General features: G+C 38.6%; 1 protein-coding gene across 2 annotated transcripts in view; it reads right to left on the reverse strand.

The window, feature by feature from the left end:
* WDR83 (WD repeat domain 83) overlaps positions 1-19,995 on the reverse strand; it is a 346,786-nt gene that overhangs the window by 243,413 nt on the left and 83,378 nt on the right. For both annotated transcript variants that reach the window (XM_044084728.1, XM_044084727.1), the window contains exon 4: positions 16,627-16,675. In XM_044084728.1, the coding sequence (XP_043940663.1) occupies positions 16,627-16,675 (49 nt within the window). The remainder of the gene's footprint in view (positions 1-16,626; positions 16,676-19,995) is intronic.

Consider the following 19,995-nt stretch of genomic DNA (forward strand, 5'->3'; position numbering starts at 1 on the left):
TAGCCCATATCGCTGGTCTGCTATCCTATAGATGCTTTCCAATTTGTCTAAACTCACCACCCTGTTCATAACTGCCACCATTAAATCCTCATCTTTTTCCGATCCCCAGTTTAAACAGCAGCCAGCTTCTGGACCAGTCAACACGTTCTATGACACTACTACCGTCTCCGTGAATACATGCTTCTTCCTATTCCTTTAAACATCTCTCCACAACAAATTGCCATTTATGCCACAGTCTTCCCTTTCTGTCCTTCCTCAAGAAATGCAATAACCGTTTTCTGCATTTGTGATCTTGCATACCTGTATCCTGTTGTCCCTGTTTCATCTCTATAAATGGAAGCAATTACATCCCTCCTTTCCTTTTCCCCATTTAGATCACTACATTTCTGCACATTCTCCAACAACTTGAGCTCCCTTATTCAAAAAGGTCACCAACAATAAATGCAGGGCTCCAGGTAAAGCTTAACTGAAGTGATGAGCATAATACAGTAGAATAATATTATATATATATATATATATATATATATATATATATATATATATATATATATATATATGAGAGAGAGAAAGGAAGAGAGAGATAAATATATGTATTATATTAATTTTTAATATTATTTGTGTATATATATATTTAATAGTTTTATGTATTCGATACTTTGTTTATTATAATACACTAGATTATAGTTATAATTTAATGGATAATGTTTATCTGTTGCCTTTCTACCCTCCAGCCAAAGATGATATTCACTTTCCATATAAGTTAAGTAGATATTGCATTTTGTAATTCACTCTGTATAAAATGTCATGCTTTTCTGCTGTGTTTTCTGCAGACTGAGACTGAAATGGGTCTAACCGGATCAGTGTTCTAACCTGGTTATCAAATTCAAAATAAAAAATAAAACAACTAACTAAATAAAATAAATTTGAACATGCCCAGTAGGACATGTGTACATTATGGTTCTGTAGTATTTCTCATTAACCCCGTTGGTAAGGAGGTATCCAATCATCTAGCACCTCCACACCTAGTTAACAGAAATGACGTCCAGAAAAACACCCACTTGTTAATCTCGTACATGCCTTCAATTTTTAGGCATGCTTGTTCATCTGTCAAAATATTATACATAAACTGTGTCCCCCTGCCCCAAGAAGGAGGGCATCCCACAAAACTATCACAATTATATAATTAATAAACCTGAAGGTAGAGGCTAAAACTCTTAGTTAAGTCTGAATTGAACTGAATATTGTCTTCAAAAAAAAAAAAAAAAAAAAAAAAAGTCTCCCTCTTTTTCACCAGCGTAAATATTAAAAGCCCATATTCAAAAAGTAACCCCTCTTTATATTATAATAGTAAATATTCAGACATTATCACAAACTGGAGACCTTCATGAGGTTGTTAATTTCCCTAAGCTGCACTGTTGAGTGTACTGACTCACTTTTTGTTTTTGATGTTTAAAACAGTAATTTATCATTTTTGGAAAGATGGCCTCAAAGCTGGCAAACACTGAAGATAGTGTGTTTTACAAGAAACAGACTGAAAATGAGGGGCACCTCGTTGATACTGAACCACAGCCTGTGAAGAAAGTAGTGAGTGGTTATGAGGCAGTGGAAAGCTGATACAGAACGTGTCTTTGAAGTGGTTAGACAACAGTGGAACATAGTGTTTGGACTTTTGAAATGCTATGTCAAACAGCAAGAGTCAGCAGAAGATGATTTCAGCAGTATGACACCACAATGCTGTTTCTACAAGGATAATGGATGTACAACCTAAGTCAATGGAAGTGAGCAACAAAATACTGTGCACTGAGCAGAAGTTGGTTACTGTGAAGGAGAAGGCAAGATGAATAAATATGAGCTTATGTGGGATACTAGAAAGTGAAGATGTTTTTGAATGTAGTTTGTGAAAACCATAGTGCCTTTTTTAGGCAAGGCTCAAATTCTAAACCTACCACCCTAGAACAAAACAAAGAAAAAAAACTAAGGGTAATGCTGCTCAATGCCAGAAGTCTCAACCTCAAGATGCACACACTCGAGGCCCTTCTCAGTATGGAGAACATCGATGTCTGTGCTGTGACAGAAACCTGGTTCAAGGCTCCTGAGAGCACCCCAGCACTATCAGGTTTTACCTCATATCATGCGTTCCGGCCCCAAAACCCGGACAATACCAAGAAAGGAGGAGGGGTATCCATATTCATCAAGGACACCCACACCTCAAGATTGGTGGCATCGCACGATGCATCGGAAACCATCCAGGTGCAATTAACCATAGGCAAGATTGCTCTGCAATTTGTAGCATGTTACAGGCCACCCTCGCAAACTCAGGAACCTCATATGGCAAACACTGGAGGGGATAAATGTATCTCCGAACACCATCATACTAGGTGACTTCAACTACCCTAATATAGACTGGGAACACTACTCAAGCCCAAACACTCTAGCCCAAAAGTTCCTGGAATTCATAAACTCAAATGCCATGGAACAACTAGTCACCATCCCCACAAGAGGAGAAAACATACTTGATCTCATCATCATGAACATGGGAGCACAATGTTCAATGCCAGAAGTATACCCCTCACTGGTGAGATCTGATCACAAACTAATCTCGCTGGAGGTCCTCATCCCGCCCCCACCGAAATGAAAAGACCACAGTAAAGAACTTCTCGAAAGCCGACTTCACACTTCTAAAGACTAGTGTGGTCTCCTTTAAGGCCCCTGAGCCGGCGGTTAACATTACTCAAACCGCTGAATCACTTACAAATGCCTTCTACCAGCACCTGCAGGGCTGCATGGATCAGGCAATTCCAAGCAAAACAAAGACTCTTTGTACCAAAGGCAATCGTCCAGTCTCGTGGACCCCAGCCATAAACAAACTCTACAACAAAAGGAGAAAGCTACTACAAGATAGAGCAAAATCCTTAAAAGGTAAGACACCGCTGATCACTATAAGTAAAAAGCTAAGAGCTCTCATAAAATCATCCAAAGCTAATTTTGAGAAAAAAATAGCTAAGGACTCTAAAGACAACCATAAGGCATTCTTTAGCTATGTCAGAAACCTAGGAGGAAACTCCCAGATATGCTCAGAATTAGTTCAAAATGATGTGAAGATTACTGATCCTACAGACATTGCCAACATACTGGCTGACAGGTTCAGTGCAAACTTCTCCCTCCCCTAAAGGAGAGATATCTATACCAAATGACTGTAGCCCCCCAAACATCTCTAACGCCCAGGTGAGAACTGCTCTCTCCAAGGCAAAGAACACAGCATCCATGGGACCTGATGGTGTCCCCGGCTGTGTGCTCCATGAACTCAACGAGGAATTAAACCCACAGTTAGGACAGCTGTTTAATCTTAGTCTCACCTCCGGATACATACCCAGGGAGTGGCGCACAGTGACTGTGGTCCCACTCCACAAAGGCGGTGCCTCCACCGACCATGGAAATTACCGTCCCATTAGCTTGACAAGCCTTATCTGCAAAGCCATGGAGAGGATCATAATGGATCTCATAAATAAAGACATAGGGAACTTGCAGACTTTGGATCCAACCCAGTTTGGCTTTGTCAAAGGCAGATCATGCCTTCTAAACTTGGTTGACTTTTTCGAAACAGTCACCAAGGCCATTGACAAGGGAAAGGCAGTCCATACAGCCTACCTAGACCTGGCGAAGGCTTTTGATACAATACCTCACTCGGGTATCATTGAAAAACTCATCAACTTAAATGTAAACCCATACATTACAAGATGGGTTGCAAACTGGCTGAGTGACAGAACCCACAGGGTCAGAGTTGCTGGCGCCATGTCAGACTCGAAGCCTGTCACAAGTGGTGTCCCACAGGGCTCAGTCCTGGGCCCACTCTTGTTTGGCATCTACTTTCTGAAGTACAAGCAAACACAGGTGGGTTATGGCTGACAAAGTTTGCAGATGACTGCAAACTGGGCCGAGTTGAAAACACATCCGACACAGATATCCTTCAGAAGGGTCTCACAGAAACGGATAACTGGTGCCAGAGCCATGGCCTAAAGTTAAATGCCAAGAAATGCATAGTCATACCCTTTGGGAAAAATAAGGTTACCCCTAGCTACCATACAGGTGGCAATCCCCTGAACACAGAAGAAGTTATTAGGGACCTGGGAACCCAGGTTGACAGTAGCCTTTCATTCGACACTCATATTGCTAAAGTAGTTAGGAAGACCTTCTACATTGCCCACCTTATCATGAAGGGATTCACATCTAGATCAAGGGAAGTCATAGTCTCCCTATACTCATGACTCATCAGACCAATGATCAAGTACAATGCCCCATTCGGAATGTATCTGACCCGACACTTGCAGCAGCTGGAGAGGCCACAAAAGTTCCTCACCAAAAGGATAAAGGGTCTCAAAAATCTGTCTTATGCTGCCCGACTGAAAGAACTCCAGTTATATTCAGTTGCTTACCGCTTGCTCAGAGGTGACCTATGCCTGACATACAAGGCCATGTCAAACCCAGATTTGATGAACATGCTTCATCTCAAAAAATCTAGATCCCTCAGCCACAAGGGCGGGAGACTTAAACCTCGACACGGTTATTAATAGGACGTGCTGGAGGGATAGATTCATCACCCACAGACTCCCTATGCTGTGGAACAAAATCCCGGTTTATGTGAGGCAGAGCACCTCGCTGGCCTTGTTCAAGAGGAATCTTGACCAATGGATGGGAGATCGCAGATACACCCCAGGGGTTACCTCAGTGTCACTGCTCGACAGAGGCACAGCAAAATAATGGGCATAGTTTCTCCAAACTAAAGGGGTGGCGTAAGCCACAAAACTATGGGCTAGGCTTATAAATGCCCTCGGGCAGATAGCCTAGTATGAACCTATGAACCTATGATGGTGCAAAGGACTGAGTTCCGTAAAACATCACTAAATACTGAAGAGGCCACCACTGGTTGTTGCTGCAGTATGCACTGAAACGAGCAATTATGGTGCAGTCGTCCACTACTTAGATTGTGAAACAACAGAACCTCTGCAACTTTGGCTGTAAAGTAAGACAATAACCATCTGTGGATGACCTGTACCTATGGATCAGAATTTCTTCAAGACAAAAGACTTTCAAGATGGCTGCACACTGATCAACAGCTTAATTTCAGCTCTCCCAATGTGAAAACAGAAACCGAGAGATAAGGACCAGTAACTGACAGATTTAGTAAATTCAGTTACTAGCTAGTAAGTACACTGCCTGGATGCCAGCAAAGAAAAAAACTTAGACAGCCTGAGAGAAAATCAGCTACAAAATGAACAGAAAACACCAACTGGGAAGAGTCTTGCAGCTGTTCAGCAAAAAGTGGTTCAAGTTCCAGCTTTGGTGGCCAGATATTGCTACCAGTAATCTAGAGGAAAAAAATAAATCAAATGTGCTTGGGGCTGATTTAAATAAATGGAAAAACTGAAGGAGTATATTAACTTAAATAAAAAGCTGGAAACAACAGAAGGAGCTTTAAACAGCTATTCAGACGAACTGATAAAACTGCAAGAATCAGAGATCAAAGTGAAGAAAAGACTGGCTGAGTAGGAGATTGCTTAAGAAGAGCTATTTGAAGAAAGATGTGACAGAGCACAGAAGGGAAACCTGAAATTTTCTGCTGTACCACAGAAACCAGAAGGAACAGACTATCAATTTTATGAAAGCACAAATAAGCAACGGAACTTTTATTCCTTAGGATTTGTTAATTGAAAGGGCACATATTGTGTATGCTCGAAACCTGTCCATGAGAAAGCAGCCAAGACCTGTATTAGTAAAAATGCAATGATACCAGCAGAAAGAGATGATCCTGACAAAATTATTCACCGTACACCAGCAGAACACAAACACATTTATCCCAGCAATCAAAGAATGCTGAAAGACGGGTGTAAAAGTCACACTGTTGCATACAGTTGACTTCAGAATATTTTTTTTTCCTGGAGGATCAAATTAATTTTTGATGCAAAACAGGCTAAGGAGGAAATACAAAAGTCTGTCCAACAAAAAGTGAGCCAACAAACAGAGCAGGATTCTTGCTTCTCATTTTTCTGATAATAAGCTTCATAGACTTTGCCAATTAATCTGTTTCCATTGTTCCAAAGGAAAATGCTTGAGAGACAGAAAAAAAGCACAGGAGTTGACTAAAAGAATTGGGAGTTTCTCAGATTTGAACTGGAATCTAGGGATTGGAGATGAAGATGAACAGGAACACCAGCAACACTGAAATTAATGAATAAATGCGAGATTATAAAGCATCAAGCACCTTTGTGAAATATAGATTTGAAATAAAAAGTAGAAAGACTGGACTTTCGTTGACCCTGTTAAACGTGCGGAAGACTGAAAAACATATACCCCACTTCATGTCAAATATTTGGGAGGACACTAAAAGGAATAAAAAAGTAACTAAGTTAAACAATTTATCTTCTTAACAGTATTTATACAAGACAATTCATGATATAATTTGTGTGTTGTATAGTAAAGCATTTTCAGTTACTACTGTATGCAATAAAGATACTAAAGTAAATGAGTGTTTTTTTCTTTTTTAAGAAATGTAGGCATTCCAGTGTAAAAAGAGAACAAAGGATAACAAAAGCAAGTTAATATGCTGCAATTTTGAGTTGTTCAGGTGGGGGTGCAGTGTAAAAGTGCACAGATTATGTACAGCTGATTGGTATGTTTTATCATACTTTTGCATAGATGAATGTCTAGATTACAAACCTTGCCTTAATCTAATAACATTTTTTTGTTTATTTGCTTGTTTTGGGGCGGGGGGGGGGTAAGCAAGTAAATAAGAGAACACTGAATGTAATGACAAGTTTTCCTTTAGCAAAAAATGTTTAGATTGAGAAGTCTGCAGATGAGGACAGCTGTAGATTTTATTCTTAGGTTTTCACGGAGACAAGCTGACTGGTATGCAATAAAAGCCACAGTGCTTTTTTAAGGCTAAAGGTTAATGCTTTCTGAAAACATACAAGCTGTTTTCACATCTGGGAGGTGAATACAGCTAAGACAAGAACAGAAAGCAATTGGTGTAAGTAGGAGCATAGCCTGTAACATGCACCTTACCATGGATAACTTTGCAGCTATCAGTTTTGGTCAATATTTGAAGATGTACATTGTTTTGTGTGTTTGTTTTAAATTAATACATTATGGGGGTGCTCTTTGGGTTGTGTTTATTTTTTGACAGCATTCATTAAAATAAAAGGTCTTGTAAAATGCAACATGGATTCAAATGGAGAAGCCAAGAAACAACTGCATAAAAGAGCAACCTGCCAAGCATTCCTGGGTGCATGTAACACAAAAGCTGGAAACAGACATTTCAAAAAATATCATATACAATAGGTTGGAACAACAACTCCTTATCATAATGACTACACTGTCTATATTATTATGGAACATTAATGGCCTCACATGTATAGACACCAAGGAAAGAGTATTGCATTGTATTAAGAAGTACAGAGTGCAAATAGCAATGGTACAGGAAACACATTTGGAAAGAAATGAGCATGTGAATTTGATAAATAAAGGATTTAAGGAGGGATCTTTAGCAGAATATTAGGAACAAAGAAAATGGGAGAACGTACACCAATTTCTAGAGTAGAAAATAAAGATAACAATGGTAGATTTGTGGGGGTCTAGATTATTTCTTTGACAGCTTAGGTTGTTGAATGCTTAATGATCGACACCCAAGCGTCGAAGTTTGAAAATCGCGAACAGCCATCTACGCAAATTCTTTCCTTGGAAAAGAATTCGCTAGGCTGTCCAGAAATAAAATTAACTTTTCAACCTAAATATAGTGGGGGGTTTCGCCCCCACACCCCCCTAACTAAATATACCAACTCCGAGATCGCGCTACATTGGGGAAAGGGCAAATCCCCAATAACAGGCAAATTCTTTCCCGAGGAAAGAATTTGCTTATATGGCCGTTCGCAGTTTTGAAACTTTGATGCTTAGGTGTCGATCATTGAGCATTCTACAACCTAAGCTGTTGAAGAAATAATATAGAATTTATGTAATCAAGGGTCTACTGGCAAAGGAGGAGGATTATGCTGGCATGTACTTATATTCCACCTAATATTACTATTATGGAGCTTAAAATAAGGGAGAAATAGCAGCTTTTACCAGGGAATATTAGGTATAGGTGGGGGAACGGAATTTTATTTGCAACAATAAGGATGTATATCTGGGGGATCTAGAAGGGAAAATATAACAAAAAAAGGGTAGATTTCTGAAGGCATTTTAGAAAATACTTGATTTGGAAGATGTGAAATCAGTAGTAAGGACACAGAGAATTTACACAATATTTTTCCACAAGGTACAATAACAGGGCTAGACTAGACAGAAATAATTTTTCAAGGAACAAGTACATTTAATTGAAAGCTTTGACACACATTCAATAACTACTTCAGATCACGCGCCAATAACAACCAAGATAAAAAAGCAGGGTAATAAAGTAAAAATGAGACACTAGTGCTTCCTCACCTACCTGTAAAAAAGAGAGGAATTTAAGAAATGGGTAGTGGAAATTATTCGAGAGTTATTAAAGAAACAGAAATTTCTTTAGAAGTTATAGCTAGTGATTGGGATAAAATGAAAGTGGAGTTTAAAAAATAGGGAAGAAATAATTATTACCACTGAAATAAAAGAAAGAGACTCTTACAATATGCTGACTATTCCACCCTTATTACCACTGCCCACAATATCCCTGAACTCCTTTCTCTTACCCAAAACACTTTTTCTTCCATTGAAACCTGGCTCACTGAAAATCAACTAATCTTAATTCCTAAAAAAACTAAAATTCTACTTTTCCTTCCTAGAACACTAGCACAACACAAATCCTCTTTCTCCAAAACCTCCCTTAACAATACCATCATCAGACCAGAACCACGCACTAAATTACTTCGTGTCACCATCAACGATGAACTAAAATTCGATATACACATCAATTAATGCATTAAAAAAAACACCAAAAACTCGGCCTCTTGTACTGTAATCATACATTTTTTTCTCCCTCCTCCAAACACTCACTACCCGTATCTCTCCTCTTACCCTGTCTTCTGTATGCTGCTCCTGCCCTTACCAACCTCCAGTCATCTCTTCTAAGCAAACTAGAACAAACCTACAATAAAATAGCCAAGTTTGCCTCCAGTCTCCCCTATAAATCCCACCACTGCCTTGCCATAAAGTCTTTGCAATGGCCTGAATTCCCCAAACAGCTGCTCCTTCCACAGCTGCATATAACACACTCTATTCTGTATAGCCCTACTATCTCCAATATTGTAGCACTATACAACCCCTGACGTCAGCTTTGTACATCTGACAAACATCTCCTGGACATCTACAACCCCTCAAAAATATTGGGAAATCACTACACAAATACTCAGTAGCCCACTCTTGGAACTCCCTCCCACATAATATAAGAAATAGCCTTCATAAGTCCCAGTTCAAACTTGAACTTAAACACTTTCAACAAAACTCCTGGTCCTGTCCCTGTCAAGCTCCAACCTGATTCTAGCTACCCTCCTCCTTAATCTACCTACTTTCTCTCATATCCTTCTCTCTCCTCTCCATAGTACCACTATTACTACATACAAACACCCTGTTTTTCTTTCTAAATAATCCTTTGTATCCAGACTAACTTGTTGTTATTGTATAAATGTACACTGAAACTTGTACAAAACTGTTAGATTAGTTAACTTCACTTTGCTATATATATATATATATATATATATATATATATATATATATATTTGTTTATACAATTTGTGATGTAAATTTTTGACTTATAATTGTAATTGGAGCTTTTCTCCTCGGGTCTCGACTGAAAATTGGCCTTTGGCTCACTCAGCTGGACTAACCCGGTTAAGAAATGACAATAAATAAATAAGTAAATAAATATGGTTAAGAAGTAACAAGAATTATTTAGGAGGACTGACAAAGGTTAAAGTATCTCAGAATAGAGGGGATCTCAAAGAACAAGAAGAGGTCCAACTGCAGAGAGGTAAACAGAAAATAAGGAAGTATCTGGATACTAAGCATGAGTTTAGAAAGACCGCTGTTAAGCAACTGTTTTTTGATAACTCCACAGCACAATTTTTTTTGCACAACTCAGGCAACAGAAAGCCTATAACAAGAAAAATAATCAGAGAGCCTGTAGAGGTGTTAGAGACATTTTGGAAACTTTATGAACACTTATATAAAGCAGAGAAATGTGAAAATGAAGGAAAGAGCATAGATGGAAATATTTATGGAAGACTTAAGTATGCCAAGGTTAGAAGTAGATGAGACTCAACAACTAACAGTTAGGATATAAGGAGACAAGATAAAAATGCAGGCATGCACTCAATCTGCAGGAAAGTCTCCAGGAATAGATGGCATTCCTGTGGAAGTTTGGAAGCTAGGAGGGAAGAAAGTGATAAAGATCCGGAAGGTTTTGTTTAAGAGTATTTTAAATGAAGGGGAAGCACCAACATCCTGGAAGAAAACTGTGGTGGCTGGATTACCCAAGAACAGTAAAGACCCATTAGACTCAGCTTCATATATGGTCACCTAAATTTAAAACAATGATTATACAGTGCTCTGTGTTTACAATAACTAAAAAAGTGATAGATATGGATCATTATGTTTTTTGTGTCAGGGAGACAAACATTAGCAGATCACTGATGCTCGAGACAGAAGCAGAATGTAAGAAAATAATGCTGTTGTTGGTGGGTCTTGATGTAGAGAAAGCATTTAACAGAGTAAATTTGGATTTTATGAGTAGGGCAACAGAAGCATTTGCATTCTCTGATACAGTAATAAGGTTGATTAAGAGATCTATCACGGATCAAAGGCAAGAATTAAAGTGGGAGGGTTCCTTTCTGATATGTTGTGTCTGAACAGAGGAACCAGGCAGGGAAGTCCTCTTTTCCCTTTGTTGTTTTCTTTATGTTTAGAGTCTTGGCAAAGAAAATACATAACTGGCATGGTAATCAAGAACAGTTGGCTTTACTTGCAGATTATATTAGTCCACACCTGATAAAACCACAAAAGAACATCTTAGTGTTGTGGAATGTCTTGAGACAGTTTCAAGTCTTTTAGGGTATCAAATAAAACAAAAGCTATAGCTGTAAACTATGTACCCACATATTTAAGATTATGGATTAAAAAGAATTTTGTTATGGCAGCTAAGGATATGTGGGAAGAGACAATTCTTAAATCACTCACCTAAATGATGATCACTCAAACTGCCATTTCAAAAAACTTGTGTTGTATAAACCAAGTGCCACAACTGCATATTAAGTGCTCCTCTTCAAGTTATAAAATAAATTGAACCAAAAATAACCCAGGTTCACAATACTTACTGAACCAAAAAATCTCTAAGGTTTGCAATACTTACTGAACCACAGATATCCAAGGTTCGCAATACTTACCAAACCAAAGATATCCAAGGTTCGCAATACTTACTGAACCAAAGATATCAAAGTTTCGCAATACTTACCAAACCAAAGATATCCAAGTTTCGCAATACTTACCGAACCAAAGATATCCAAGGTTCGCAATACTTACCGAACCAAAGATATCCAAGGTTCGCAATACTTACCGAACCAAAGATATCCAAGGTTTGCAATACTTACTGAACCACAGATATCCAAGGTTCGCAATACTTACTGAACCAAGGACATCCAAGATTCAGGGTTGGGAGGGTGGCCTAATGATTAAAGTGTTTGCCTTACAAACACAAGGTGCAGGGTTTGAGTCTCACAAGGGATAATTGGCTAGGCTTAAAATGGCTCGCAAGGGCAGTTAACTTAGTACTAACCTATGAACTTACTGAACCACAGAAATCCAAGATTCGCAATGCTTACTGAACTACAGATATCCTAGGTTCGCAATACTTACTGAACCACAGATATCCAAGGTTCGCAATACTTACTGAACCACAGATATCCAAGGTTCGCAATACTTACTGAACCACAGATATCCAAGGTTCGCAATACTTACTGAACCACAGATATCCAAGGTTCGCAATACTTACTGAACCACAGATATCCAAGGTTCGCAATACTTACTGAACCACAGATATCCAAGGTTCGCAATACTTACCGAACCAAAAAATCTCTAAGGTTTGCAATACTGTCATTTGAATACTCATAAAGGTCTTTTCTACTGCTTATTGACTTCTTGACAAAATACGTCCAGACAGCCATGTCTGATTTCATAGTCTGCACCTTTTAAACATTCTAAAATACTACTCAAGTCTAAATATCCTCCTTCTTGCTTTATCTTTTAAAGAGTTCAAATGACCACAGATTTCCCTAGTCTTTTCCTGAAATGCATTAGCTTTCTCTTTAAAGGCAAAATGCAGTGATACTGCTCCCTTAACACGTTCCAATCATCACCTTCATACAATTAAAATTTCCTGCCCTATCAATCAGCCCTGATAAATGTCTTAAATCGTGCATTGTCCTTTGTACTGCAGTGGGTCGTCCTCTTAAGTTTTAAGCAAAGTTGCAACCACACAAGTGATGTCACATTCCACTGCATCTTACAAAGTGACATTCTCTTCATTTTTTACCAAATCTACAGCCATTGTGGTGTTTGTGACACTTTACTTGCATCAAACTCATCTAACTTTATCATCTTAAGCTTTAACTGCATCAAATTTCAGCCCAAGATACAGACTGACTGAAGGAAAAGACCAAACACTCAAAGCACAGCAACATCTCGTACACCACATTAGTTTTAAAGGTGGAGGCAGGGGGATTAAAGTACGGGCGTTGGTCTCCTTTACAAACGGAACAACAGCTTCTGGACAGATGTAACTCATCCTGATATTATTAAACAGAAAGCACACAAACAAATTACCCATAACCAATATATTACACAAACAGTACTGACACTTTACACACATTCAGTCAGTGTGCCAGGGTAACAACTTTAATTCAGTACAGCTACTTCTGAAAAATATCATACCCCCCCAAAAACACACACGTATATATACAATATCTTTCCCACGCTAAAGCAGAGGCTAAGCCCCTGAGCTCCTTTCTTGCTATTCATTACCCATTCTGACACTGCTGCAGGCTTGAGCAAGTTAAAATTCTAACCCTCAACAAATGCTCTTAAATATCTGTTATACTGACAGACACTATTTTCTGAGTGCTGCTTACTGATGAATCCCTCTCTGGTTCATTCCTTAGAGACTAACAGTAATGACAGCTCACAAGACACATCCAATACAGCCAGCTCTATGACACAGTTACTGCACAAATCAGCAAATGCAAACGAACCCTTTCCCAGTAAACTTGGCTGCTACGTCCCATACATTTCTGTAATCTGTCTACATTGCCTTGTTTTACCAGTGCTTGCCCATGACCACTGAACTCTACTTAGAGTCATTTGCATGTAAATTCACCTTGCTGTCTAATGCTACCTCCATCACAGACGTGAATGAAGCAAACCAACTTGACGGTACACACGTCTAAGAGGCTGGTTACCTGGGTTTAGTTAACAGCTGCAGTACCAGAGAGCAAGCTGAAGAGAGGGACAGACAGAGAGGGAGAGAGAGTAAGGACAAGGGCAGCTGATGCCCAGCAGCAGTCCTCTCATTTTTTGGGAGGTGCTGTACATGACATTCTCTAACTAAAGTCAGGGGCTTGCAACTAGTAGGCATCAGTATGTGCGCACAGTTCCAACTTGGTTAGCAGACGTATCAAAAGAGGCACATCCTTCAGAGCCATGGCTGCAAGATGTACTGACCACTATTTCCTCCACAGGGAATGAACAAGATGATAGGAAACAGAAAGGGACCAGGTGCTGAAGGTCAAGAGAGAGGTGGACCAAAAACAGTCTTCAGTAAAAAATAAAAGTGCAGGTCCTGATACTGAGCTCTGAGGAACACCACACAAGTTCAACTTATCAGACAATTTTTCCATCAACGTTGTTGTTGTGTCTTTCAGCTTTTCCCGGTTAGGGGTCGCCACAGTGGAACTCCGGTCCGCTAATGATTGGCAATGGATTTTTACGTGCCGAGTTGCCAGCCCTGATGCACAACCTTCAACAAAGGTACACCCATTCACGCACGTCTCCTCACAGAAGACGCTCTAGCTGAGAATCGAATGGGACAACGTCTTGCTGTGAGGCGACAACGCTACCGCAGCACCACCACCGCAGTACACAATAACCTTTAATCACCCAACTCCGCTAGAAGCTTATTTATTACACTGAACTAAAAGCCTTTTCAAAAATCTAGGAGCACTGCATTAGTGTGGACACTGTTATCCATTTGTTTTGTAACTTGTGCATACAAGCCCCTGAAATGTAACAGGCATGACTTTCATGCTGTGGAACTATGCCGTTCCTAATCGAACAGCAGATTACTACTAAAACATTTCCTAGCCTCCACCAGCCTTACATGCTACCATATAAGTGAATGAGATGTAATTTTAATACTGGGGTATCATACAAGTTCTATTTCTTTCCATATTTCTGGCACTACTGTTTGTGACAGTTTAACACTCTTAGCAAAGGCTATTTGATCTGTACAGCTGGCACATAGCCTAGACAGGAACTTACTGGGCTGTGAAGGTCTAGGCTAAGTGGTACAATTATTAGTGACTGGGGGGTAACTGACATGTCTGAAAAGTAACTCCCTCCCATATTTCAAAACCACTCTCAAAACCTTCCTAGCTAAAATCTGGCTCTGTTCTTGTTCAAAACCAGGATAAAGTATATCCCTAAATGTGAACAAGTACCTTTTCATTGCTTATAACTCCTTACTCTCCCGTCTTCACTTACTTCCTTACTATCTAATTCTCTTCCCTGACTTACTCTCTAACCACACCATACGCCTGATTTTCCCTCACTTCATATTGCAGTTCCTACTTATGTTAGACTAACTTACCTTAACTTTCTCTAAAAACTGTCTAAAATTTCTCTAAATATTAAATGATTGTCATATACTTTGTATTGTTTCTTAACTAATATTTTTGTGTTATGTCTAATTTGTTATAATTACTTAAAATGCAGATGTTTTTTGTTTTACTTTTGAAGATTGTAAAATTATTGTTCTTAAATGTTGTGTAATAATTTGAAGCTTTTCTCCCAGAGTCTGAGCTGAAAATGAGCATCTACCCAGTCGGACATTCCCGGTAATCAAATGTCGATAAATAAAAACAAACAACCTGCTTATACTGCATTATCACCATATGTCCATGTGTTACCTCCTGGAACCACTCTCCCCTCTTCCATCTCAGTAATCCGTTTAACTGAGGTAATCTAATATTTGTGTAAGAACCCTTACTAACTGTATACAAGATCCCACTAATTGTCAACACCAGCTCTCTTACAACCCTGATGTACCCTCCCTGATGTACCAGTGACAACTTAGAGTTCCCTAACAACACAATATAGCTCTTCTGACAACTCATGAGCACATTCTCAGTCCCTTCACAGTTCACACCTGTCAATCTATAAGCTGTTGTTAGCTGCAGCAGTACACCCTAAAACGTATCACTCCTCTTAATAATTACCACCCTAAAACGTATCACTCCTCTTAATAATTACCCCCCTAAAATGCATCACTCTTCTTAATTACCACCCTAAAACGTGTCACTCCTCTTAATAATTACCACCCTAAAACGTATCACTCCTCTTAATAATTACCACCCTAAAACGTATTTAATAATTACCACCCTAAAACGTATCACTCCTCTTAATAATTACCACCCTAAAACGTATCACTCCTCTTAATAATTACCACCCTAAAACGTATTTAATAATTACCACCCTAAAACGTATCACTCCTCTTAATAATTACCACCCTAAAACGTATCACTCCTCTTAATTACTACCCTAAAGCGTATCACTCCTCTTAATAATTACCACCCTAAAACGTATCACTCCTCTTAATAATTACCACCCTAAAACATATCACTCCTCTTAATAATTACCACCCTAAAACATATCACTCATCTTAATAATTACCACCCTAAAATGTATCACTCCCTCTTAATACTTACGTCTGACCATGTCTTAATCTACAAAACATTGGTCACTGCTTCCCAGCTTGTACCTTTAACAGAAAATGTCCCTGTCGTTACTAACCACAGTTCTCCTGTGTCCCATATAACCCTGAATAGCTATGCCCCAATCTTCTTTTTTATTCACACATCCAGGTCTCTGGAACCACAGTGATGTCCACATTCCACAGCAATGGCCCCAGTCTGTTCTTACAAAACGACGTCTAGATATACCTTACTCCCAAAGTTAAAATGACATAACACAAACATCAAATCCTTAGTGACACTGCTGTGAGGAATTTCTGCTTGGACCTCTTCTACCTGCGGATATAAAAGGCTGTGGTAAAACCCCTCTATATCATTTTACAGGGACTGGCTTACTGGCATTTCTCGATGAGCACTCAGCCAGCCCTCCTACTAAATATTTAAATGCTCAGTTCCACTGATGTACAAAAATGCATAGGGGCAGCATGCACCCCAGATGTAGCTCATCATAGCTTGACAGGCCCACCACTTACACAAAAGTCTGCACATTTCTACATATTATTTGTACATTCTTGGGGGGGATAGTCTCAAGATATTTCCTTAAATAAGCATGCTTTGCTTTAAGAACTTAAGTTTACTGTACCTGAAATTATAACTGTTGATTCCTCATTGAACTGAACACAGTTGACTTTCTGTTGAAAAAAGATTAAAACCAGTGTTAGCAGACTACAGCAGCTCAAAAGGGGTATCTGACAGCAAAGTGCCTAACAAACAGCTGGGCATTTATAGTACATGCCTTAGGCCATAAACAGCACCCCACTAAAGTAAAAACTAACTATATCTATACATACACATCTTTATATATGTATATACAAACATACATATATATACATATATATATATATATATATATATATATATATATATATATACATACATACATACATACATACACACACACACACACACACACACACATATTTAGATAGCTATAATTCACATAGAAATACAGTTATTAATAATGAAAATCATTAAATAAACAACAGACACCTCTCAGGTAACCTCAAGCAACAGATCTCATGTGTTCAGTGAAGCCCAGTCATTCATCTTCACCTGTACAGCCACCAGGCAAACCACTGGAGTTGGGGGTCATCATACACAGCAGAAAGAACCCAGTAACCTTCTAGGCTGGCCATCATATTAGCGACAGTGTTCCCTCATCCTCTTAAGGAGCCATAACGCCCCCTGACCGAGTGACAACTATCATACATTGTACAATGCACATGCTAAACATGCTCCCACATTCGATCTCCACAGCAGGCTATTGTCTGTCCACACCCACATCCCATGCTGCCCATGTAATAAGTGTTGCATTTCTGTTACTCAGGACTAGCTCTTGATTTCCACAAAAGGATACTTCTGTGGCAAGGAGAAGCCCATTTCTACATAATCTTCTCAAATTCAAAATACTCGTACTCAAACAAGGCAAAATAAAATTTGGCAGGAGGACAAGCCCCTCAACCTGCTGCTTAATGTTTTAAATGTCAAAGTCATACACCTCAGAGAAAGCCCCTCATCCCTCTGCTTACTGTTTCAAATGTCAAAGTCGTACACCTCAGAGAAAGGTAGACACTTGCAAAGAGGCATTCACCTTTCTTTGAGGTTTTGCATCCTTAGAGTTGTAAAAGCAAGAAAAATATTCAAAATCCACTGTCATTCTTTCATACCAGTACTATATTACACACACAGAGTAAGCACTTTTGTCTGTTCACATACAGACTTCTTCAGATTCTATCAGACAAAACTTAGCTTATAAAATAGCAAAAAAATTACATCATATAAAACACATCCATTCATGTCCCATCTTTAAAATCAGTTCTTAATCTTCACCTTAAACCACAGGACATATCCAATCATGTCCCTTCTTTAAAATCAATTTAAATAATTAAAGATAAAATGTCACAAATCTGGCAGGCTTGAATGACCACATTCATTTTAAATGCGTTTTAAATAAACAGAGGTTTAAGGCCAAGTACAAGAACTGGTTTTAAAGAAGGGGCATGACTGGATGCATTCTACATGATGATACCTTTGTTTACTGTTTCATGAGGTGAGTTTTATCTGGTTGTCAAGAGTCTCAAGAAGTCCATTATGTGAACAGACAAAAGCACTCATTCTGCATTTAATAAAAGTGTTGATTTTAAACAGCAATAAAATGGATTTCAGATTTTTTTCTTGTTTTTATTTTGTAGTTTTTAAAGTCTGATGCCAGATACTTTTCCATTCTGTTTTTATTATCCTTACAGTTGTAATAATCAAGCTGGGGTGTAAGGGGAACACAGATCCCCATACAGGGGGTGCTGGCAAACTTGACCCTTTTGCAAAACATACTGCTTACTTTGTTACTTCAGAAAGTAGCTTAAGAATATAATACTTTTGTTTGGAGCTTCTGATTCTGTTCTTGAAAGTTCAACCAACTAATGTTCATTTCAATTTTTTTCACCATTTCAAGGGGGTCACATACCTCCTAATAAACCAGAAGAACATTTCTACTCTGCAGTATTTTTTTTTTTAAAAGTAGCTTTACTCATTGGCTTTTGTCACTAAACACTGAGTTTTTGAATCTACTTTACCTTTTACCAATAGTGGTTACTAATTCAGCCAACAAATGTGGCCGTGAGTCACCCGTGACATGCAAATATTTTCTAAAGATGTCTATACTCGGTTCCTTTTTTGTTTAGGCCCCTGAGCATAACACAGGGAATTTTCAGTTTTGTATGTTCCAAGTAGCTCCAAGATGAAGACAAGCTTCTGCTTCATATTTATAACAAAAAAAAAAAAAAAGACGGGTCCATATAGGAGAAATCGCAGCAAAACTATTTACTGTAGCTATTAGGATTGCAAAACATTTACTTATTTATTTATCTTTGTTGACTAGGACAGGACATCTGAACCAAAAAACTACAATTCCCAGTGTCATCCAGGGGAGAAATGCTCACAAAATATTAGTAAAACAACAAGAAGAAAATATATCATAAGCATGTAAATACATTTCAGTACTTACACAGTTAAGAACACTTAACTGTACAATTCAAAGATTCAAAAGAAACTTTATTGTTACTTGGGAAACACAAGTGCTATCTAAACAAAATTTTGAGTGTCAGCTCTTTTACAAGAAAAAAAAACACAAAAAGACAGACATGATAGGTGTTAAAGAATAAACAATAACTATAGTACAAAGGTAAATGTCTGGTAGCTGACACACATGCTTGTACGCTATTTATATACACTAGACAACAATGACTACTAGATGATTAACACATGAAAAGTACGCTATACACAGAGGTGAGGTTGGGTGATATTGCACTTAAGGAAGTGATTGTTTTACAATATTTTAAAATCATAGCTTTAGTGAGCCACCACACATAAAGACAGTTTAACATAAAAAGATTTTTAGAGAATTGTAATGTATTTGCCAGAGAGTTATTGATCAAGTTCAAATGATGTGTGAAAGAGTAACAGTAGCAGAGAGCAGGCTGATTTTGTACACAAGTATTAGATAAACAATCCATATGAGGACTGACAATAACTGGTGTTAGTTCACAGGGGATTACTAGGGTAACAGCCATTGGGGCCTACATAAGCCAAGTCAGGCATCCCAATGCTATCCCACAAGTTTATGTGCCTTAGAGATTATTTTAAGGGTTATGTGTATGCTAGGGTAAAATTTATAGACTGATTCTGCCCATCAGAGACATAGCTGCTAGACCCAGAGTGAATTTTCATTTTCCTATCCATTGGTCCAGGATACACTTGAAGAGGGCTAGAGAAGGGCTCTTCTTCACAAAGGGATGGGAAGCTGTTCCAGTGAAGGGGGATTCTCTGAGACACATACCTGTCCCTCCAGCACACTATTTATGTTACAAGCAAAGTTCAAGTCCCTCGAATGAGTAGTTCTGATACTACTGGTTTTGTGGATGTGCAGAAGGTCCATCAGAGAGGGATCCAAGCA

Source organism: Protopterus annectens, chromosome 9.part0 (genome assembly GCF_019279795.1).
Source record: "Protopterus annectens isolate FY-2018-M chromosome 9.part0, PAN1.0, whole genome shotgun sequence".
NCBI classification, from domain to species: domain Eukaryota; kingdom Metazoa; phylum Chordata; order Ceratodontiformes; family Protopteridae; genus Protopterus; species Protopterus annectens.